Source organism: Chiloscyllium plagiosum, unplaced genomic scaffold (assembly GCF_037043375.1).
Source record: "Chiloscyllium plagiosum isolate Xiang-an unplaced genomic scaffold, Cpla_swu_hap1 HiC_scaffold_21, whole genome shotgun sequence".
NCBI classification, from domain to species: domain Eukaryota; kingdom Metazoa; phylum Chordata; class Chondrichthyes; order Orectolobiformes; family Hemiscylliidae; genus Chiloscyllium; species Chiloscyllium plagiosum.
This window is the reverse complement of record NW_028270159.1, coordinates 13,026,781-13,051,086: the sequence shown is the minus strand read 5'-3', so window position 1 is coordinate 13,051,086 and position 24,306 is coordinate 13,026,781. Positions and strand designations below refer to the sequence as shown.

Here is a 24,306-nt window from a genome sequence, read left to right as displayed (position 1 = left end):
CGCCTGATCTGTGTTTTTCCAGCAACACACTCGATTCTGATCTCTAGCATCTGCAGTCCTCACTGTCTCCTAGTTGATTTCAACCTGACTGCGAAGCCTTTTCCAAGGATGCCTACCTTGAAGAAGTTTTCCTCCTCTCTCTGCAAAGATCTCAACGAGTCCCTATGTCACCGTACTCCCCAAGTCCTCTCCTCTGCCCTGAAGCTCTTCAGTCACATCCTCAAGCAGACCCACTGCCACAGCCACATCTCCTTCCTCAGTGCCTGTCTACGGAACTGTCTGATCTCACATAGACTCTGGACCACATTCAGACCAACACGGTTTGGACCTGAACAGGATACGCAGTACACACTACAAATCTGAAACCTTCAACAACTATTCACTTTCCCGATCCTCTGCTCCACACTATCAGCCATGCGTCGCCATCTGCTCTACCTACAGTCAGTCCTGCCCCAGCTCAGTGCCTCACTTTCCTAGACCTGCAGCGGATCTCTGTATTTCGACATCCTCAGGAGGATACATTCTCTCAACAAACAGTATTTATCTACTGCATCGGACATAAAAGAACATTAGCTAAACAAACTTTCATGTACTTCCCTCCATACATGGGTTTCCTCAAACCTTCTCCTGGTCTTTGGAACCATCCAGACACCATTAGCCATGCGGCCATTCCTTTCACGACTGCCAGGGCATTTAGTGACATCACTTCTGCCCGTGATGCCACTGCGTGGTTTGCAGCCGTTGCCAACTATACCACCTCCAAGATCAGTGTCCACCCAACTATTTCCACGACTGCAGAGAAGACTACCACTGCAGGATACACCGGAGCCACTGGATTTACAGTCACAGACGTGGTACCTACCTTGAACATCGCTTCCACCCCCATAGCTGCTGCCGCGACAGTCACTTCTGTCCCGCTGGTAGGACCCATCGGTGACGTCACTTCCGCCACCACTGATGTCAGCAGCCGAGTACCCAACAATCACGTTGCCCTTCCTGTCTGTGACGTCACTTCCGACCACGCTAGCTCTACCATCAGCACCACTTCTGCCCCCTTTGTAAGCGTCACCTCCTTCCGGGACGTCATTACTGACCCCATAACCAAGCCCACTCACCCGTTGTCTCCAGTCCCACTCCAGGTCCCAGCTCCCATCCCAGCCGTGTCTTTACCCTTCCCCCAGACCTCCCCCCTCACTGAGAATGAACGTTTAGTCCTCAGTAAAGGCCTCACCTTTATCCCTCAACAATCCCAGATTAATGAATTTGACACATGCTGTGACCTTGAACTTCTGCCACCTCTGCCTCTGTGCCTACTTTTACAACCAAGACACCCGCCCACCCACTGAGGACCCCTTCTCCTGCCTCCAACACACCCCATCCACTTGGACACCCCGTGCTGGCCTACTACCCGCCCTTGACTTCTTCATTTCAAACTGCCGCCATGACATCGACTGCCTCGACCTGTCCAACCTTGTCACCCACTCCAACCTCTCACCCTCACAACGTGCAACCCTCCATTCTCTCCACTCCAATTCCAACCTCACCATCAAACCAGCGGACAAAGGGGTTGCAGTGGTAATTTGGTGCACTGACCTCTACACTATGGAAGCCAGACGCCAACTCGAAGACACCTCCTCTTACTACCACCTCAACCATGACCTAACCCCCCCCCCCCCCCCCCATCACCAAACCATCATCTCCCCCAGACCATACAGAACCTCATCACCTCAGGGGATCTCCCACCCACAGCTTCCAACCACATTTTTCAGGAACCCCGCGTCACCCAATTCTACTGAAGGGCTCCAGCCTGAAACATCGATTCTCCTCCTCAGATGCTGCCTGATCTGTGCTTTTCCAGCAATGCACTCTCGACTCTGATCTTCAGCACCTGCAGTCCTCACTTTCTCCTTTACAAATCACTGGTCAGACCACATTTGGAATATTGTGTTCAATTTTAGGCACCTTATTTAAGGACAGATGTTAAAAATCTGGAGAGGGTTCGGGGGGGATTTAATCTAATGATACCAGTAATGAAGGATTTTTGCCACCACGAAAGATAAAATAGATTGGGCTTGTCCTCCTGGAGCAAAGAAGATTAAGCGGTGACCTTATTCAGGTGTTCAAAATTATGAGCAGTTCTGACCGGGTAAAGAAGGATATTTTATTTCCCACTAGCTAGTATGTCAGTAACTAGGGGGTCACAAATTCAAGATTGTCAGCAAGTGAGCTAGGAGTGAGATGAGGAGAGACTACTTTATTCAGAGAGCTGTTTGGACTTGGAATGTGCTGTCTGGGAGAGAGGTGGAAGTGGATTCCTTAGGTTTCAAAAGAGGGCTGGTTTTGGATGTAGGTTTGCTCGTTGAGCTGGAAGGTTCATTTTCAGACATTTCATCACCATACTAGGTAATATCGTCAGTGAGCTTCTGGATGAAGCACTGCTGGTGTTTCCTGTTTTCTATTTATGTGTTTGGGTTTTCTTGGGTTGGTGATGTCATGTCCCATGGTGATGTCATTTTCTGTTCTTTTTCTCAGCGGGTGGTAAATGGGACCCCATTTATCACCCCCTGATAAAAAGAACAGAAAATGGTAACTTGATGTCCTCTCTGACCTATCATCTCCATCCCCACCCCCATTCACCTCTTGTACTCTATGCTACTTTCTCCCCACCTCCAACCCCACCCCCCTCTTTTATCTCTCCACCCTGCAGGCTCCCTGCCTCTATTCCTGATGAAGGGCTTTTGCCCGAAACGTCAATTTTCCTGCTCTTTGGATGATGTCTGACCTGCTGTGCTTTTCCAGCACCACTCTAATCCAGAAGTGGAACTAGCTACATAATTCTTTTGGAGTTGATACAGACATGATGGGTCGAATTACCTCCTCCTGTACTGCAAAATTCTGACACGATTCAGTTGTATGATTGAGCCTCTTTAATGGGTGGCAAACCATGGTGTGTTGGGCACCTGCCCGATTATATTCTGTCCTGCAAAGAATGCATGACAATCCAGCCTCAAGACCTTTTGGGCCGAGGTGGAATGTTCATGGTGCTCATTGACAAGTCGATAAACAGCTTGTAAATCCTTCCAACACTTCCTTGCTATTTCCCAAAGAAAGAGAAAATGTGCATGACGATGCTAAACAAATGGTGGCTCGATTTCTGCTGCATTTCCTTGAATGGATGGATTTGGATGTCCAAAACCGTTCACATAATGTCACTGCACTCACTAATGCACGTTAATGGCTATCTGCCATCGGACATGCAATATGTTCCTATCCTCCTATATTTGTACAGGATTTGTAGCACACAGATGGTCTAGTGTCTCATGTTAATGCCTTCCTCGACCTCCTCCCACCATTATCCTCCAAATCCCTTCTGCCCTTTCCTCCAGTCCTTATCAATCTTTCTCTTCAATGTGTTTGTGCTATTTATAAAATGGGCACCAAACTGGCCACAATATACTTTTGAGAACTGTGCACAATGTTCCTTGCAATTTTCTATCAGTTTTCACCAATCAGTTGAATTCCTCTCGAAATGAGCCTTTTTACTTCTTGAATGGCTTTATTAGACTGGGGGACTATTGTCATGATTTAGATATCTGTATCTCTTCTGTGTCAGCTATTAATATTTAAGCATTATGTCTCCCTATCCTTCTCAAAATGCAGTATATCTCTCACTCTGCAAATTAATTAGTGTGTATTTTTCACATTGCCATAGTTTGACATTGTTCTCTGGTGCTTCTAGAAATCTAATATTCACCTCCATGAAATCTGTTGTTAGTGGCATTGAAGTAGCTCGAGATATTTCTGGTCTCGAACTGACTGTGCTGCCTTTTGTGACTATCTAATAGCAGATGATGGAGGAGGAGCTACTTGAGAAAGCACTGTGAAGTAAATTATCTCTGAAAAGGAATGTTTAACCTTCAATCAGTCTCATGAAAAGAAGTGGTCTGGTCAGTGTCACATTGCCTGTGGAAACACATCTTACACAAATCGGCTGTTACAATTCCTGCAGTCTAATGAGGAACATTTCTAATTTCTTCAAAACATGGGCAAAATTTTGTTAAAAATTGTATCAATTGTCAAGGGATCAATTTACAATTTTCTGGAATAATAATTAGTACCAGTTCGCTTGACCCTGGCAGTCCTTGACCTAGAAGCAGTATCACGAGGAAGAAAGTTGAGATCAAAAGCCATATGGCCAGGCCCAAAGGAGAGCTGAAGCAGGGGAAGAACAGAGAAGAGGCACATGTATAAGGAGCTGTGTGTGTAATGCAGTCACCAAGGACAGAGACTGGTGAGTCAGATAATGTAATGGCTGTTTCAGTTTTGCGAGAGTGACCAGATTGTTGAACAAGGCTTGTTGAAGGGGTTAGGTGTAGGAGTCTTTTGGGCATCTGTGCCCCAAGGCTGTTGTGAACCTAAGCCAGGGATACTGTACAGGAATGTACTCTTTGGATAATTGGCGTGTCGGTCTGTGTGGACCACAGATGTAATCCAGCTGCCAGTGAATGTTACTAGAGGGACAAATTGAGTTTTAAAAAAAAAGTGAGCCATTCCATGCCCCAGAGCTGAATGAGAGAACTTGGGAACTGCATGTGGTGCCAATAAACTACAGAGTATGATGTGTGTGTTTGATTGTAAGATTAATCTCTATTAATTACTTTAAAATTAATTCAGACTTTTTATTGAAAGTATCACTTGCGTGTTTGTTCATGTTAAGTTTGCATTTGTTCTTATTTGTGTTGACATAAAAGATGCAAAAGCAGAATCTTGTGGTTATCATCATTCAGGTATAAGGTGCATTCAGTAAAGTTTGGTACTTTGATTTACAGTTCTCCAATGTGGATTGTAACAATAAAAATGACCAAGTAAAACCGAGCTGTCTTGGCATTCCGCTTATTACTGTATAGCGTGTTGTGAATTTGACGGTAATTGTACTTGATTGCAACACTGAGGGAATGTTTCATTGTTGAAAGTGCTATCATTCAGGCAGGTGGTGTAAAATACTCCAGGTATGTATTTTGGGGTGAACAGCTTGTGCTGCCAGGATCCTGATCAATAGTCTTCCTGGACTTAAGCATGGGTTAATTGACAATTAACTCAGTAACAGCAATAAGGTTATGTACAAATTCTGATTGCTGTATAATGATATATTGTTGTACTGTTAAATATTTGAGCATAAAATGAGACATGAAAAATATTGTATAAGCAAGTTAATTTTTAAATTTTAAATTTGCCCTTTTTTTTCCCCCAGATGCTTGCTTCCAAAGACCCCTTTCTCCTTAGATACACAACTTTGAGAGTATTGTAAGCTGGGAGGAGAACAGCATGGAACTTCAGAAGGGCATTAACACATTGGTGGGGAGGGCAGATGGCAGATAAAATTTAGTAAAATAAAAGGTACTATTCTAAAGTGTGCAGAAGCAAAGACCTGGGTGTTCATTGAAGTGGCAGGGCTGATAATGAGAGAGATTAATTGAGGATACAGTATTTTAGGCTTCATAAATGAAGGTGCAGCGTTCAAGAGGAGGGAGGTTATGATGAACTTGTATAAAACACAGATTAGACCTCATCTGGAATATTGTGTATCATTCTAGCTGCTACACTAGGAATGGTATCAATATATTGGTGGAAGTGCAGAAGAGGTTTACAAGAATGGTTTCAGCGAGTCAGTTATGAGGAAAGCTTAGAAAAGTTAGGACTGTTTTCTTTGGAGACGGTGAAGAGAGATACTCGAGAATTTTTAAAATGAAAATCATGAATGGAGATGGGAAGAAACGGTTCCCACTCAAGTGGGTAAGGACCTGGGTTCACAGTTTTTAAATTATTTTGCAAAAGCAAAGTGAGAAACTTGTTCAAGCACTAAGTGGTTACAGTTTGCCATTGCCATTGCAAAGCCAATGGGTCAAAGAGCAGCCATCCTGCACTGTGGCAGTTTTGAGGTATATGTTACAACATGGAGGTCGAACCTCTTTGTTAATTAAAACCAAACACCCAGAAAAGCACACCTCTCCTCGTAATCTGTTAAAACTCTTGAGGGAATGAAAGAGTTCTTAATTTCCATCATTTAAAGAAAAATGACAATTTTCCTAACAGAAAGCTAAACAAAACTAGTAACAAACTGCACATAAACTGAACACAATCCTATTAACATGCTGTTCCAATAACACACTTATTAAACTTTACGTTAACTTAATCTCAAATCCACATAGTCTCTGTCTTCGCTGTCCTCAGCCTTGCATCTGCTGATCTCCCTGGGTTGTCTTCCTTCTTACTGTATGTTTTACGAGAAAGAGTACCTTTTGATACAGAGTGCCTTCTAATTTCTTTGAGAGCAAGATATTAGATGGGCAGTTGGCTCTCCAACTCTATGGCAGTTGCTGTGCTGTTCAGTGGCAATTGCTCGCTGACCAAATTTTGCAAGTGCCCTGGTTTTATACCCCCCATCGTTCCCTGTAATTGGTCCGATGTTGTCAAAACAATAAATTCAAACTCTATTGGGTTTTAGTAACTTGGGCATAATTTAAATTAATTGGTTAAATTCGAATTGTCAAAACAGCAACCAAAACTCGGGTGTCCTTCTAACAGCCAGTTGTTACTTGTATCTATTTGGGAATAGCCCGTCTCCCAGTCTTTCTATTCGGGCAGCTGAGCCTGCACTTTAAGTTTACTTCCAAATTCAGAAAACGTTCTCTATTTTAAATGCTTTCGACTTCGTAACATGTCTGAAGAAAGATGTTCTGGTCTAATTTTTATTTTTGCCTCTGTCTCTTTCTCCAGATGAAACAGGAGAACTCCATAGCAAGCTGAGTGCTTCCACTCAGAGAGTGGCAGAACTGGAGCAAACTCTATCCAGCATTTCATTCCAACAGAAGCAGTCTGATAAAGTAAATGGCTAAATCTCTTTTTGTTGCAAGAGTCAAATTAGTTATAGAAATAAAATTTTGCTGTTATATTTTGAAAGCATCTTCTGTTCACAGAATTACAAAGAACTTGAAAAGGAGAGAGAGAATCTCAAACAAGAGGTGGAGAAACTAAAGTGAGTGAGGGGAAAAAAAGTAATTTGTAATGTCATTTTTAAGTCATTAATGTATTCCTGAAGAAAAGCTGAGCTGAGGGATAAACCAGGCTTTTTTAAATTTACAGTAAGATGAGTGACGAGATGAGGCAACAGAACTCTGAGCTCTCGGAACAGTTGAGCTCCAAGGTATCAGAAAATGACTTGGTGAGGAGGAACATTCAAGAACTTCAGAAGAGACTGGAAATGGCAGAATTGACAATTCAGCAGGTAGAACAACTTTTTGTTTGCTTGGCCTGGTTAAAGTGATCCATCTGACAGCCATAGAGGATGTTAGCACTTCTGTGATTGCAATTCCATTAACCTTCTACTCCTCAATTCCACGTCCACACCACCTTCCTCTTTTGGAGAGGATTTATTTAGGCTTAGTTCAAAATGTAATGGTAATATTGCGAGGTAGCTAATTGGGTAATACCCAGACTGGGCCAGGAAAGGGGCTGTGTATAAATGTCTTTTAAAAGCAGCAAGTAGGGACAAAAAAATGGTAAAAAGGCTAAATTTATAGCTTTTCTTCTTCAATGCATATTACATTTGGAACAAAATAAATGAATTAGTACATTTTAGAGGTTAATGGATATGATCTTACAACCATTATGGAGACATTGTTTTAAGGAAGGTCAACTACGGACGGACAATTGCAGACCAGCTAGCGACACCCATGTCCCACGAGCAAATTTAAAAAACACCTGGAAACTAAATACCCAACCCTGTGTGACTTGTTGAAAAGACAGCCAGCAAGGGAAGGGTGATGGGGGAGCTAGTTAGTATGAGATCGAATAAGTACAATAACAAATGGTCATGAATTGGAAGATGTAGTAGAATCCATATGGGTCAAAGTAACAAATAACAAGAAGAAGAAGTCAACTGTTGGAAATTGTCTATAGGCTCCTAACAGTAGCAATATAGTGGGACAGAATAATTATGAAGTGATTAGGTTGTGTAACAAAGACAGTGTATCGATCATGGTAACTCTAATCTTCATGTTGATTTGAAAAATCAATTGGCTAGCAGTAGCCCACAATGAGGAATTCTTCGTAATGAACTTGGGATAGTTTTTAATGGAACAGTATCTGGTAATGTGTAATGAAGCAGATTTAATAAATGACTAGACAGTAAAAGATCCCCAGTGTAACAGTAACCCTGTTACAGAGGCGTGGGGGTAAAATTGGTTGGAGTGGACAGGGAAAGAGTTTAACTGGAAAAGCAGTTGATGAACAATGGCAGACATTTTTCAAAAATGTTCATTACTTGCAACAAAAGTTATATCCTGGTAAGGAAGAGGAGATAAACTAACCATGGTTAACAAGTTAAGGATAGTATCAAATTGACAAAAACAAATTACCACTAATCTTTGTCACATGGTAAGATAACCAAAAATAGTAACAAAGAAGAAAATAAACTGAGTGTAAACAAGTAAGATCAAGCAAACTATAAGCACCTCTTTCAATATATAAAAAGGAAAAGAGAGGCTAAAGTGAACATGGACCCTAAGACAACTGGGACATAATGGGGAACCTGGAAATAGAGGAAACGAATAAATACTTTGCATCAGTCTTCATGGTTGAAGACACTATTAATATACCAAATAATCAAGGAACATAAAGGTGGGAAAGAATAAGTACAACAGTTATCACCAGAGGAGAGAGATGAATGAATTCAGTGGGGCTAAAAGCCATTCGATCCCCTGGACCTGATGGGTTGCATGCGAGGATATTCAAGGAAGTAGGTACCAAGGTGGTGAATGCATTCATAGTAGTCTTTCAAGAATGATTCATTCTTGAGAAAGTCCCAGAGAATTGTAAAAGAAGACAAAAAACAAACCATTTTAGAGTATTTAGCATAACATCTATCAAGAGGAAAATCTAATAGCAGAGCACTTAGAAATGCATAATATAAATAAGCAGAATTAAGGAATGTATCCCAGTGGCTAGTTTTCTGCCTGTTTGTCCTAATGTCATTTACAAAATACCTTGCAAGAACTTGCAAACACTACATTGGACGAACAGGCAGAAAACTAGCCAGCAGGATAAATGAACATCATCTAGCCATAAAACAACATGACCCACTCTGATGAGTAAGGACACCACTTCGACTGGGACAACACATCATCCTAGGACAAGCCAAACAGTGACACGCACAAGAATTCCTAGAAGCATGGCATTCCAACCAGAACTCTATCAACAAACACATTGACTTGGATCCCATTTACCACCCCTTGAGAAAAAGAACAGGAAATGACATCACCATATGAAATGATGTCACCAAAGGAAATGGTGTCACCAACTAAAGAAAACTTAAAACATATAAATAGAAAGTGGGCTACACCACTGGTGTTTCATTTAGAGGCTCACTGGAGATGTTACCTAGTATGGTGACGAAACATCTGAAACAAACCTTCCAGCTCGGTGAGCAAACCTATATCCAGAGTGAGAATATTCAGTGGAGTTGTCGAGGATAAGACTTCGAAAGAATATTGAGTGGGAAGGATCTGTTTTTGGGTTGGAGTGTGAGGAAAGAGAGATTGATGTTTATTGTTGTTTAAGTTAAATGTTGCACAGCGTGTGTTATATGTGGATCAATGTTTAACATTTCTTTATTTCATGTTTTATCTTCTATCATTTTCTCCAGTTCTCAAATCAATCGGAGCTTCCAGATGCTAATCAGCAGCTGCAACTGGTTCTTGAAGAAAAAGCTCATTTAATGGCACAGATGAATGAAGTAAGGATTATTTGGCTGAAAAATTGCTGAGCTTGACTTCAATCTGTGTGCACATTTTTGTGTGTTCAGTCAATTTCCTGTGTGCCGTGGTAACCAACAGCATAGAATTATAGGAAAATGTCTTGCAGATAGATTGATTCCACCTGTAATAAGTAGTTTTGCAATTGGAAGTGGTTTAGGAGGGACATATGTACCTCAAATAATTTCCTGTATTTTCTGCCATACCCTTTGACTCCCTCGTCAATCAAGCACGATCTAACTCCACTTTAAAAATATTCAGTGACCTAGCCCTCCGCTGCTGTCTGGGAGAGAATTCAACTAGCTACAAAACAAAATCTAACTTCCACCTTTAGAGAAACTTCTTATCCTTAAACTGTGTCTCCTCTAGTTCTAGCCACTCCCACAAGAGGAAACTTTTGATATTCGCTCTTCCCAATCCTGTCAGGATATTAAAAACAAAAACAGAAATTGCTGGAAAAGCTCAGCAGGTCTGGCAGCATCCGTGAAGAGAAATCAGTTAACATTTCGGATCCGGTGACCCTTCCTCAGTACCCGAAACGTTAACTCTGATTCCTCTTCACAGATGCTGCCAGACCTGCTCAACTTTTCCAGCAACTTCTGATTTACAGCATCCCTCGTTCTTTCTTTTGGTTTTTAATTTAGTATTCCCCGCAGGATATTCTTTGTTTCAATAAGGTCATCTTTTGTTCTACTGAACTCCAGTGAATACACGCCCAAACTGTCCAAGCTTTCCTAATCCGATAACCCCTTCATCCCAGAACAGCCAAGTGAAACCGGTTTGTATGGAACCCTGTTTGTTAACACAGAAGTAAGGGAAGGGAGCCACTGGATGTTGCCAGAGGTGAAGTGAAATGAAATACAGCCCAGGGCCAAAACCTGAAGTGAGGGAATTTGTTGGACGATGTTACACTCTGCATAGATTTTGGAATGCTCATTTTAGTCACCCAGTACTTGGTGTACAATTGGTCAAGCTCACTACTTCAGTGCCCAAACATTCCATTGTCTGCATAGAATTGGATAAAATGTAGAACCTTAGAAACTAGGAGCAGGAGTAGGCCATTCAGCTTATTGAGCTTGTTGCAACATTCAGTGTGATCATAGCTAATCTTCCAATTGGAAGGATGTTGTGAAACTTGAAAGGGTTCAGAAAAGATTTACAAGGCTGTTGTCAGGGCTGGAGGATTTGAGCTACAGGGAGAGGCTGAACAGACTGGGGCTGTTTTCCCTGGAGCATCGGAGGCTGAGGGGTGACCTGATAGAGGTTTACAAAATTATGAGGGGCACGGATAGGATAAATAGGCAAAGTCTTTTCCCTGGGGTTAGGGAGGGCATAGGTTTAGGGTGAGAGGGGAAAGATATAAAATAACCCTAAGGGGCAACTTATTCAAGCAGAGGGTGGTACGTGTATGGAATGAGCTGCCAGAGGAAGTGGTGGAGGCTGGTACAATTGCAACATTTAAGAGGCATTTGGATGGGTATACGAATAGGAAGGGTTTGGAGGGATATGGACCGGGCGCTGGACTAGATTGGGTTGGGATATCTGGTCGGCATGGACAAGTTGGACCGAAGGGTCCATTTCCATGCTGTACATCTCTATGACTCTATATCCCTGGTGCCTTTATTATCTATAAATCCATCAATCTCTCTCTTAGACATATTCAATTACTTGCTTTCCACAGCCTTCTACGTTAATGAATTGTGCAGGTTGACCACCCTCTGAGTAAAGAAAGTTTAAAAATCGCACAACACCAGGTTATAGTCCAAGAGGTTTACTTGGAAGCACTAGCTTTCGGAGTGCTGCTCCATCATCACGTAGTTGTGTTCACAATCACTGGATGAAGGAGCAGTACTCTGAAAGCTAGTGCTTCCAAATAAACCAGGTGGACTATAACCTTGTGTTGTGCGATTTTAAACGTTGTGCATCCAATCCAACACCAGCATCTCCAAATTATGAGTAAAGAAATGATTCCTCATTTCATTCCTAAATGACTTATCCTGTATTGTGAGACATTGACCTTGGTTCTAGCCAGGGAAACTCCTCCCTGTATCTAGTCTGTCTAGTCCTGTTAGAATCAACTCGGCAAAAGTGAGGACTGCAGATGCTGGAAACCAGAGTCTAGATTAGAGTGGTGCTAGGAAACACAGCAGGTCAGGCAGCATCCGAGAAGCAGGAAAATCGACGTTTTGGGATGAAGGACTTTTGCCCGAAACGGCGATTTTCCTGCTCCTGGGATGCTGCCTGACCTGCTGTGCTTTTCCAGCACCACTCTAATCTAGTCCTGTTAGAATTCCAATTGGGTCCCCTCTCTTCCTTCTAAACTCTCATGAATACAGCCCCTGTTGGACTAATTTCCCCACGTACAGTAGACCTGCCATCTCTGGTATGAACTTAGTTAACCGTCGCAAATTTCTCTCTCGGGTAAGAAGACCTAAATTACACACAGTACTCCAGAGATGGAGCCTCAAAATTTTGCTGAAAAGACAATAACTTGTTACCTTGCTTAAAGGATGGCTGAATATTCAAAATATTTTAACTCTCAAGATCCTTTTTTTTTTCTGACTTTATGGTGTAATACATTTAAAAATCAATGTTCTTTCATTGCTATATTAGTAAGAGAATCAAACTGGGGAGGAAAGAAAACGAAGTTTAAATCAAATTCAATGTTGTCTGTCCCAATAAAAAATAGAAAGTGAATTCGACAGAGGGCTGAAAACTATCAGTGTTCTCAGAATCTTCAATATAGTGCCATTCTGTTTGCAGCTATCAAAATCACAGCAGCTGCTACTTGTTGAGCGAGATCAGTATGCTCACAAGCTGATGGAGGAGGGCAGTGTTTGGCAGCAGAAAGTTCAGCAGCTGGCAGAACAAGTAAGTGACTACGTGAGGAATTGGGTCTGTCATTGAAAATGCTGTTCCAATCCCTGCTCAATCATATATTCCAATTTTGCAGTTTCAAAGACAAAATCCACATAGGTCATGTGTTCAGTTTTCAAGTTGAAGTATAAAGTTTTAAAGAAGCCTGCACCATAGGTTGGATATAATCACACAGAACTGTGGGAGAGCATCTTCCCTTTGGATTGTTTCAAAGAAGACTGCCTTCCTTGAAGCCTGATGAGTATTTCATTTTAAATTATATGTCCACTTTTGTATTCGAAAACAAATTAAGTTTTCCCTTTTTATTTTTCAGGGATTTGCCATAGTTTGCTGTGTGTAGGGGTGTGGATGATTATCTTTTTTTCTCTCTCATCCACTGTCCTGCACCCAACTATTTTGAAGGTTATTTTACACATTTTTTTGAATGTTGGCTCTGTGATTCTTATTGTGATACTGTTTGTGACATTTTGATATTTGTGGAAGGGCAGTACAGATTAACATTGGCAAAAGGCCAATGACTGACCTGAAGCTGGAGACTGATGGATCAATTTTCATGATCAGCATCACCCAGGGCAGATCAGAAGACAGTGTAACTGCAAAATTTCTTGGAATCATACAGACAGAAGACCATACGATCCATTATACCTGCGATGGCCCTTTGTAGCAACAACTGTATTTGCAGTAGTTTAAAATTAAACAATATACAAAATCCCACTCTTTTATTTTGAAAAAAGGCACCAAGTTTGTACAAGTACAAAATAGCACTTTCAAACATCCTGCTGTACACATTTTTGTAATGCATATTTGATTTTTAATTGTTGGCTTGCATGCAGTGCTGAGTTACCTTACTCAGGAATTTAATTGGGTAGATAATCTTGGGAAGCACTTGGACAATTTACCTAAGTGCACTTTTAACTAATGTAGCTTCGCTTTGGGAGCACACTGGGGAAATTAACTTTGATCTCTCTGTTAGTCATTTATCGTTTTGTCTTTGCAGGTAAATGCACTTTCAGAGGAGAGGGAGCAAAATCTCTGCCATGTTCAGGAACTAGAGGCCTCGTTGACTGATCTTCAGAACAGATCAGGTAATTCTATGGTTCTTGCACCAATGGCTGGAAGTTGTCTGCTTGCAATAGGAATTGAAATTAGTTCATATTAGCGAATCTCGCTAAGGAATCCTGGCTTTATTTCCTTATTTCTGAACACTTATCACTCGGAATTGATTTCCTCCAGTGGAACTATGGAAATATGGTATCTGTGATCCAAGGAATTTATACTGCATCAACCGTTCATCCAAATGTTGTACCACCTTGTGCATTTAATTTGTTTTTTATTCATTTAAGTCAATTGATGAGCAAAACTGATAGGACCTCCATTCTTAGTGAGATCTACCAAGTCCTGTTGCCCTGCTGTCTCCCAGTGGCCCTCAAGCAGGGCTTAGAGTGAGCAGGGCCAGCAGATAAATTCCACTCAACTTCACAAGTACATTTGCAAAAAAAAACAAAGCCAAGGGTGAATATTTCAAGGATGTTCTCACAGCCCTGTTCATCTATGGCATAAATGGGGAAAGTGCAGGTTAAAAGCAGCAAAAACTCCAATGACCAGTTCCCTCCCTTCCACTCTTGCTGCTCCCTCAGAGAGAGAACCTCTCAATGGGGAGCAGCAAGGACAGGAAGAAGGGGAACCTCTGATTGGAGTTCAAGGGCCAATTCGCTTGGATGATGACTTTTTCATATACTTTATTCTCATTAATTCCTTTAATTTTTATGATGCAGTCAAGAGTTGTATTACCTTCTGTATTTGTATTGATTTTTTTTTAGTTTTCTGTAGGAAAATACAACAGTGCAATAGCAAAAATTGTGTGTGTAATATACACACACCCACATTGTAACCAGCATCCCCCCCACTTTGCTCCCAAATTATATACCCACCACAATAAATCCCTTCTTTCGCCATACACAGTGACCACTTCTCATTCCAGAATGGTTAGCTGATCTTTTGCAATAACGTCATCAAAATTGTCAGAATAATCAAAAGCCCCTTTAGTTTGGGGTCACCAATATTTTTCTTTCTTGAACTGCTTGATCTAAGATGGTTATGTGGTCAGTTCTCTATGGTTCAATATTATGTGCCTTTTTGGAGCAGTTTGTCAGCTTTTAGTTTGAGCCTGTGTGTAGTGCCAGCGTATTTTGATTTGACAATGTGACCATCAATATCCTTGTCTCCTACTGTACAGCCATTCTTTGGAGGGAGTTTGATTTCTTTGGTAAAGCTACAATTGAGCTCAGCGTCCTTTAAAATACGTGAGACATGCAAGGCCTGGATGTGTATCAAAGCCATGCCCAAGGTGTCTACTGCTTGATCATTTAAAAATCAGATGCTGCATTGTTAAATACAGAGTTTATAATTAGCCCCTCTTTTCTCCCAGCTAACTGACATTGAGTGGGGGGATTCTGTTTCACCACCACTTGTTAGGTCAAAGCTTCAACCCTGATGTTTTCTCAGGCTGCCTAGCTGATGCTATTCTCTGTTCTTTCCTTCCACTGCCCACTTTGATGGTATGCATCTCTCTCTGAATTGTCCACTGTGTGATGGTGCTGGATCTGCCAGAGTAACTCCCTCAGCTTATAAACCACAGATCCTCTGTCTTTGGAGGAGCAACTAGGATGGAAGAGACAGAATTGCTGGCTGGACCAGCTGGAACAATGGGCGGGGAGAGACACTATCTATGATTGAAGGAGCGACAAGTTTATTTCCCAGAAGTGCTGCTGCAATCTCCTTTTGAAATCATTGACAATTTTCCACATCCACCAGCCTCAATTAATTTCACAAATCATAGGGTTACTACAGTATGGAAGCAGGCCAATCGAACCACTGAGTCCGTACCGACCCTCTGCTGAGCATCCCACCCAGACCCAACTCCCCTAATCTATGTCAGTAATTTTGTATTTCCCATGGCTAATCCACCTAGCCTACATGTCTTTGGACTGAGGGAGGAAACCGGAGTGTCTGGAGGAAACCTGTTCAGTCACAGAAATTTGCAAACTCCACATAGACAGTTGCCCGAGGGTGCACCCAAACCCATGTCCCCGACGCAGTGAGGCAGCAATGCTAACCTTTGAGCCACCATACTGCCCTTTGACAGGAATACCCATTGTTGGTGGAGGATGAGCTAAACATGAGGGGGCGCATCGAGCATGTCTGTTCTTATTTCTTCCTTTTTCCAATATGTTTATCTCCCTTAAATGGCTGCTTATTGTCTCTCATACTCCATCCAATAGAACTTGTTCTTGATGTGTAATTTCCTTAAAATTCTTAAACCACAGCATTGCAGTTGGATGTTTTTAAGAGTTCTACCCATTAATTTATGGGGAGGCAATGGCCTATGGTATTATTACAGAACTGTTAATCCAGAAACCCAAGTACAATTCTGGGACCCAGATTCAAATCCTGCCATGGCAGATGATGGAATTTGAATTCAATAAAAATCTGGAATTAAGAGTCTAATGACCATGAAACCTTTCTCAATTTTTCGAAAAACACATTGATTCACTACTGCCTTTAGGGAAGGAAACTGACATCCTTACCTGGTCTAGCCTACACTTTGGTCATGGTGAATGATCATGCACATTAACTTGGGGAAAAATTAAATTGGCAAGAGTAGCCTGGAGGCAGAGTTCATTGAATGTACGCGAGATTGTTTGTTTGTTTCTTGGAGCAGTATGTTGTGGAACCAACCAGGAAACAGGCTACCCTTTGGTATTTTGTAATGAGGAGAGATTAATTGATGACATTATAATAGTGACCATAGTATGACCGATCTCAAAGTTCAGTTTGGGGTTAAGAAAGTGAAGTCCAGCAGTAGTGTTCTGGAATTAAACAAAGGAAATTACATCGGCACAAGAACAGACTTGGTCTGAGTGGATTGGCCAGGAAGGCTAAATTGTAAGACAGAGGATGAGCAGTGGTAGATGTTTAAGGAGCTACTTGATGCCTCACAACTAAACTTTATTAGAGCTAAGCTGTACAAGATGATGAAAGGCATAGATAGTGAATAGTCAGAGACTGTTTCCCAGGGCAGAAATGGTAATCATAAGGAGGCATAATTTCAGGTGATTGGAGGAAGGTTCAGCGGTAATGTTACATAATAATGGGTGTGTGCAATGCACTGCCAGCAGTGGTAGAGTCAGATACATCAGGAACATTGGATAGGCACATGGATGGTACTAAAATGTAGGGTATGTAGATTAGTCTGATCTTAGAGTAGGATAAAAGGTCGGCACAACATTGAGGGCCAAAGGGCTGTACTATTCTATGTTCTATGTAAAATATATCCCAGTGAGAAAGAGAGATGGTAAGGGGGTGGAGTGGATGGGTAAAAAACATGCTTGGCTAAACAAGGAAGTCATGGACCACGTATAGCCAAAAACTAAGGTATACCATATTGCAAAGGCCAGTGGCAGAATGGAAGATTGGGAAACCTTCAAGCATAAACAAAGGGATGCTAAAAAATTAATAAAAAGAGCTAAGGTAAATTACAAAAGAAAACGAGTACAAAATATCAAAAAGGATAACAAAAGCATCTACAGGTATATAAAAGGGAAGAGAGTCACTCATATGAATGTTGGTCCCTTTGGAAGATAAAACCAGAGAGTTAATTGTGGGGAATGCTGAGATGGCCGAATCAATACTTTGCGTCAGTTTTCACAGTACCATTCCTGTTAGATAAGGTCAACGACAGCGAAAAGATACTAAGCAAACTATCAGGATTGAGGGTAGACAAGTTCCTTGGACCTCATTGCCTACATCTTAGAGTATTAAAGGAAGTGGCAGCATAAATAGTAGATCTGTTGGTTACAATATTCCAAAATTCTGTAGACATGGGAAAGGTTCCAGTGGATTGGAAAATGGTTAATATAACGCCCTTATTCAAAAAATGGAGGGAGGCAAAATGTGTGAAATTACAGATCAGTTTTATTAACATCCGTTGTTGGGAAAGTGTTAGAATCAATTACCAGTTGGAAAGTCAAAACGCTATCCATCAGAATCAGCATGGTTTTGTGAAGGGCAGATCATGCTTGACTAATTTGCTAGAATTCTTTGAGGAAGTAACAAGCAAAGTGGATAATGGGAATGCTGCAGATGTCATTTATCTGGACTTCCAGAAGGTGTTTGATAATGTGCCGCACAAAAGGCTATTTCACAAGGTTGGATCATATGGGGTTAGGAGTAATTTATTAGCCTGGATAGACGACTAGTTGATGGACAGACGACAAGGTCAGGATAAATGGGTTTTGGCTAGATGGCAAGATGTAACTCGTGGGGAGCCGCAGGGCTTGTTCCTTGGACCCAGCTATTTTCAATCTACATTTGACTTGGATACAGGGATAGAAGGCTCTATGGCTAGATTTGCGGAAAGCACTAAAAATAGGTGGGACACTAAATTGCAATGAGGAAATAACCTTAGTGATAAGTTGTGAGGTTGTGCATTTGAGCTGGAAAAATGGGAAAGCCATCTATTACCTTAATGGGGAGAGACTTCGGGGTGCTCTGGTGCAGAGGGATCTCTATTTATTCATGAGTCCCAGAAAACGAGCACATGGGTACAGCAGATAATAAAGAAAGCAAATGGAATGTTGGCTTTTATTGCTAAAGGGATAGAATATAAAGGTAAGGAAGTATTGTTGCAATGATCGAAGGCATTGGTGAGACTGCACCTGGAGTACTGTGTGTGGTTTTCATCCCTTATTTGAGGAACGATGTAGTGGCATTGGAAGCAGTTCAGAGGAGATTCACTAGATTGATCCCAGAGAGGAGAGGTTTGTCATATAAGGAGATTGAACAGTTTAAGCCTGTACTCTTTAGAATGAGGGAAGATCAAATTGCGGTATTCAAGATGATAAATGATGTGGATAAAATAGATATGGAGAGGATTTGTTCCAGGAAGAAAAGTCACTGTCTTCTGATAAGGGTTAGCAAATTTAAAACTGTTGAGGAGAAACTAGTCTCCCAGAGGGTTGTGAATCTGTGGAATTCGCTATCCTAAAGTGTGGTGGATGCTGGGACGGTGAGTAAATTGTGAGGAGGAGTTAGACAGATTTTTAAATTGGTAATGGGTTGAAGGAATATGGTGAGAAGGCAGAAAAATGGGGGTGAGGAGCATGATCAAACGTTAGAGAAGACTCGATTGGCCGAATGGCCTAATTCTGCTCCTGTATCTTATGCCCTTATGACTCCAGAGCCACAGCAATGTGATTGACTGTTAACTGTCTTCTGGGCAATTAGGAATGGGCAATAAATGCTGGCCTAACCAGAGATGCCCTCATCCCGTCCATGTGTTTTTTAAAAATAAAACTTCAAATTGGAGGAACAAAAGAATAACGGAAGAAGATAACACAGAAGAAGCTCTTGTTCTCTGAAAATTCTCATTTTTTTTATTTGAGAATGTAGTACTGAGTTGCCTTCTTGAACCACAAAAATTTGAGAGTTTATGGGCACCCATAGTACTATCTGGAAAAGAAATTCTAGGATTTTGACCCAGTGACTGTGAAGCAATGGCAGTATATTTCCTCACCAGAGTGATGTGTGGCTTGAAGCGTGGCACTGGAGGTGATGTCCCCATGTATTCTTGTAGAGCTCAGAGTTTTCAAAGATGCTGTTAAAGGAATATGTTGATGGAAAGATTTGTATGATGAAGCAGTTGCCACTGGTTAAAAGCATCTTTATTAACTGTGAAGTATTTGCATAACTTTAGCCTCTGTATTATCAATGATTACAAAATTGTCTTGATATTTTGCTCCCTCTCATGGTTTGATTTGGTAATTTCTGAAGGTCGGCTTGTGTATTCTAATCAAGCAGTAGATTGCAACAGAAGGTGGCGTAATGGCGATTTATTTTCTCTCCTGTGAGATGGAGTTGCAGATCCAAGCCCCTCTACCTGTTCCGTGCAGTCATAATCTGGTACATCAATCTTGAAATTCTTCCAATTTTGTTAATTGTGATAATGAAGAGAAAAGAAAATTTACATTGAGAGCCTCAAATGCAGGATATGCTGAAATGTTTGCTGCCAGGGCTATATTTTGTTGGAAGTAAAGTCAGTTTTGTAAATCAGAAGCAAGCTCTCTCAAACTGCACTGTGCCAATGACCAGATAATCTAGTCTGGAATTATGGCTGAAGATGAAATTTTGGTGTGGACACTTGGGAGAACTGCGTTGCTCCTTCTCAGAAATAGTGTGATAGGATCTGTTGGACTCATTTAAAGAGGTTTTGTTTAATTTCTCATCCGAAACTGAAATTCAGTTGACCTTGCTAGAATGATTGGTGCTCTTTTGTAGTTGGGTCTGATTCCCTGGAGTGTGAACTTCAGTCTATAACTGTCTCGGAGTGTTTGCTGCTGTGAGATGCCTGAAATAACTTGGTACTACAGAGGAACCTCTATTATCCGAATACCAATTATCCAAAAATCGGATTATCCGAAGGAGATCTCAAGGTCCCGACAGAAACATTACAAAGACGTCTGTCGAACACTGATTGTGTCTTTTGTTTACAGTGATTAAAAATGAACTCAATGCTGATGAGAACAGTCCTGGACTGATGGGTGCACAGGCACCGTCTCTAAATAACACTAATTCCCTCACTTTTTCCCTGGCGTACACAGGCATGTACCCTAAATGCCCCCTTCCCCAGATAATCTACCATGGTCCTGTACAGGGCAGAGGCGGAACCTGTCAAAATGTTATAGTAAAAAGGTGTGTGTGCGCGTGTGTGAACGCGCGCTATTTGAAGACTTGCACCCCAAAAGGCACTAGCGGCAGTAGCAGTCTTGTTGGTGTCCAGTCTGGCTGCTGGAGAGGGGGCGGTGTTGGACGGGGTTTGGCGGGGGGCGCGGTGGTGGACGGGGTTTGGGGGGTGGGCAGGGGCTCATACGTGCTGTCCTGCTGCCTTGTCTCTTGAACGGGGCGCAGACTTAATTGAAAAATCCCAAGTCCCAGAGGAAACGCATTGAATCAATTATCTGAATGAAATAGTGCCATCCCATCTTGTTCAGATAATCGAGGTTCTGCTGTAAATTCCACTTCCCATTATCGCGGCCTCAATTATGGCCTTTTCCCAGTATTCCCGTCTAATTACTGGCACAACAACATTAAGAGGTTGTAACTCGAATGTTTAGCAGGGAGCATTGGTAGTGAGAGAATTCTGAACAGTGACTCAGGAACTTGTAATAGTCGGCTGTAGAAGTACATGTTGTGGTGGCAAAGTATGGTGAAATCGAGATAACAACAAGTGACTTTGTTCCAAGTATGTAATGAAGCAAGATATGGTTTTGTGTAGTACCTTGCATAACATGTGAAAATCCTAAAGTGTTTTACACCAAACTTTTGTTGTAATGTAAGTAACCCAAAAATTACTATTGCACAGTAAGATCCCACAAACCATAATAAGAAAACAATCAGAACTGTGGACTTGAAGGTCTGTTGTTAGTTTTCAAAGTTAAGTTCATGTCAAGTGATATAAATTGTTGGAGTCTACATGTCAAGATGTGACAGTTAAGATTTGCACTTAGAAATCTTAAGAACTTGTGTTATTGATCAGTATTGAAACTTTACAAATCTCCTAGCATATAGATGTGATTAGATTTTTCTCAATAGTCAAGCTCTTGGGTTTACAGATTTTACAGAATGCATTCCTAAAGTTTGGCAGCTACACAAAACTAGGTAAATGATCTTGTAGTGCAGATTGAAATCGGCAGGCACACGGTGTGTCACAAATGTGGTAGCAAGGGGATCAGGGCTGGCAGCTAAAGATCCAAGGATATGTGTCCTAATGGGCGGATGGGCAGAAGGGATGAAGTTGCCTTAAGAAATGAAATTACTTCAAAAATAAGTGATAAATTCTATGCCTTCTGACTCTGTGGGTAGATTTGAGGAATTACAAAGGAGAAAAGAGCCTGATGAGAGTTATGTACAGACGTTCTAGTAGTCATGAGGATGTGGGAAGAAAATAAGTTGGGAATAGAAATGGTATGGAAGAAAGGCACTATTGCAAAAATCATTGGGGGGCTTCAATATGCTGGTGGGACTGGGAGCCCACTACGGAATAGGCATTTCTGGGTTAGCTAATGTGTAATGAGGCAGACTTGATTAGGGAGCTTAATGTATAGGAACCCCTAGGGAGGAATGACCACAATACGATAGACTTCACCCTGCAGCTTGAGAGGGAGAAGCTGGAATCAGATGTCATGGTACTACAAGGACATGAGGGAGGAACTGACCAAAGTTTTGATTTGATTTATTGTTGTCACATGTGCATAAGTACAGTGAAAGGTTTTGTGAGCAGTACAGGCAATCATAAAATACAAAGACACACAGATCATAGAGCTTTGACTGTTGGGGAGCTTAGCACAGATGACAGTGAAGCAGCAATGGCAGGATTTTGAGTAATTTGAGAGGCATTGCAGAAATTCATCCCGAGGAAGAAGAAACTTATTAAGGGGTGGATGAGGCAACCATGGCTGACAAGGGAAGTCCGGTTCAGCTTAAACAAAGAAGCATACAATGTGATAAAGATTAATGAGAATCCAGAAGATTGGGAAGCCTTCAAAAGCCAGCAGGGGAAAATCAAAGGTTGGGGGTGGGGGGAACAAGGATGAAATATGAGAGTAAACTATATGTAAGATTGCAAGAGTTTTCTTCAATATATCTATAAGGTAAAAGAGGCAAGAGTGGACATTGGACTGCCAAAAGATGAGGCTGGAGAAGTAGCAACAGGGAACAATGAAATGGTGGAGGAACTGAATAGGTACTTTACATCAGTCTTCATGGTGGGCAATGCCAGCAGCATACCAGAGGTTAGAGTCAGGAGCAGAGGTGAGCTTATTGGCCATCATTAAGGAGAAGCTACTCGGGGAAACTGGCATGTCTGAAGGTGTATAAATCACCCGGACCAGATGGACTACACCCCTGAGTTCTGAAGGAGTTAGTGAAGGAGATTGTCGAGACATTGGTGATCTTTCAGTAATCACTTGAATCAGGGAGGGCATGTAACACCAGAAGGGAGGGATGCAGAAGGCAGGAAATTATAGGCTAAATAACCTGACTTTGGTCATTGGTAAGATTTTAGAGTCTGTTATTAAGGATGAGATTGCAGAGTGCTTGGTAAAATAGGGCTGAGTCAGCACAGCTTTGTCAAGGAGCAGTCATGCCTGACAAATCTGTTAGAATTCTTTGAGTAGGTAATGAACAAGTTAGACACAGAGTCAGTGGATATGATCTACTTGGATTTCCAGAAGGCTTTTGACAAGGAGTTTGCTGTGTAAGATAAGAGCAGGGGTGTTTGGAGCAAGCGATATTGACAGAGATAAAGGGGTTTTCAGAATGGCGGCCAGTGACTAGTGGAAGATGGAATACAATATGGGGAAGTGAGAGATTTTGTAGGAACTTTGGTAGAGGAGTCGAGGCATAGACCATTTTCTAAATGGGGAATTGTTTTGGAAATCTGAAGTGCAAAGGGACTTGGGAATTATAGTCCAGGACTCTCTCAAGGTTAACGTGTAGATTAATTTGGCATTTCGGAAGGAAAGTGCAATATTAGCATTCGTTTCAAGAGGGCTAGAATACAAACGCAGATGTACTGCTGAGGTTCTCCCAGGCTCTGGTCCGACTGTGATTGAATTATTGTGCGCAGTTTTGGGCCCCGTATCTAAGAAAGGAGGATGTGCTGGGGTTGGAGGGGGTTCAGAGGAGCTTTACAAGAATTTACCAGAGATGAAGAATTTGTCGTATGAGGAGCGGTTGAAGACTCTGGGTCAGTACTGTATGGAGTTAAGAAGGATGAAGTGTGATCTCTTTGAAATTTACACAATACTGAAAACCCTGGATGGTGAATGTGGAGATGATATTTTTGTCAGAGAAGAGAGTAGGACCTGAGGGGACAGCCTCAGAGTGAAGGGACAACCCTTTAGATCTGAGATGTGGAGGAGCCTCTTCAGCCAAAGGGTGGAGAACCTGTGGAACTTATTGTTGGAGGAGGCTGAAGAGGCCAAGTCTTTGTGTGTATTTAAGACCAGAGAGAGAGAGAGAGATGTTCATGATTAATAAGGAGATCAAGGGTACGGAGAAAATGTAGGAGAATGGGATTGAGAAACTTATCAGCCATGATTGAATGGTGGAGCAGACTCATTGACTAAGTAGCTTAATTCCGCTCTTTTTTTCTTAGTCATATAGAGGCCATGAACTTAAGGCAGAGCTGAAAATGTGTTGCTGGAAAAGCGCAGCAGGTCAGGCAGCATCCAAGGAGCAGGAGAATCGACGTTTCGGGCATGAGCCTGAAGAAGGGCTCATGCCCGAAATGTCGATTCTCCAGCTCCTTGGATGCTGCCTGACCTGCTGCGCTTTTCCAACAACACATTTTCAGCTCTGATCTCCAGCATCTGCAGTCCTCACTTTTTTCCATGAACTTAAGGCATTCAATAAACAAGGGAAAGCTTAGAAATGCATTTTGAATTGCACAGGACTGTTGGAACACTCTCTGCTCTTCCTTTGGAAATAGTTGTGGAAATAAAATCCAAAATGGTTTTACAAGGGAAGTCACTTAATATTTTGTAAAATCTGTGTAAGT

General features: G+C 41.7%; 1 protein-coding gene across 3 annotated transcripts in view; it reads left to right on the top strand.

Moving 5' to 3' along the window:
* Positions 1-24,306, top strand: part of golga2 (golgin A2) — an 83,198-nt gene that overhangs the window by 37,455 nt on the left and 21,437 nt on the right. For all 3 annotated transcript variants that reach the window (XM_087998286.1, XM_087998284.1, XM_087998283.1), the window contains 6 exons: positions 6,778-6,884; positions 6,978-7,036; positions 7,144-7,285; positions 9,704-9,793; positions 12,576-12,683; positions 13,687-13,774. In XM_087998286.1, the coding sequence (XP_087854412.1) occupies positions 6,778-6,884; positions 6,978-7,036; positions 7,144-7,285; positions 9,704-9,793; positions 12,576-12,683; positions 13,687-13,774 (594 nt within the window). The remainder of the gene's footprint in view (positions 1-6,777; positions 6,885-6,977; positions 7,037-7,143; positions 7,286-9,703; positions 9,794-12,575; positions 12,684-13,686; positions 13,775-24,306) is intronic.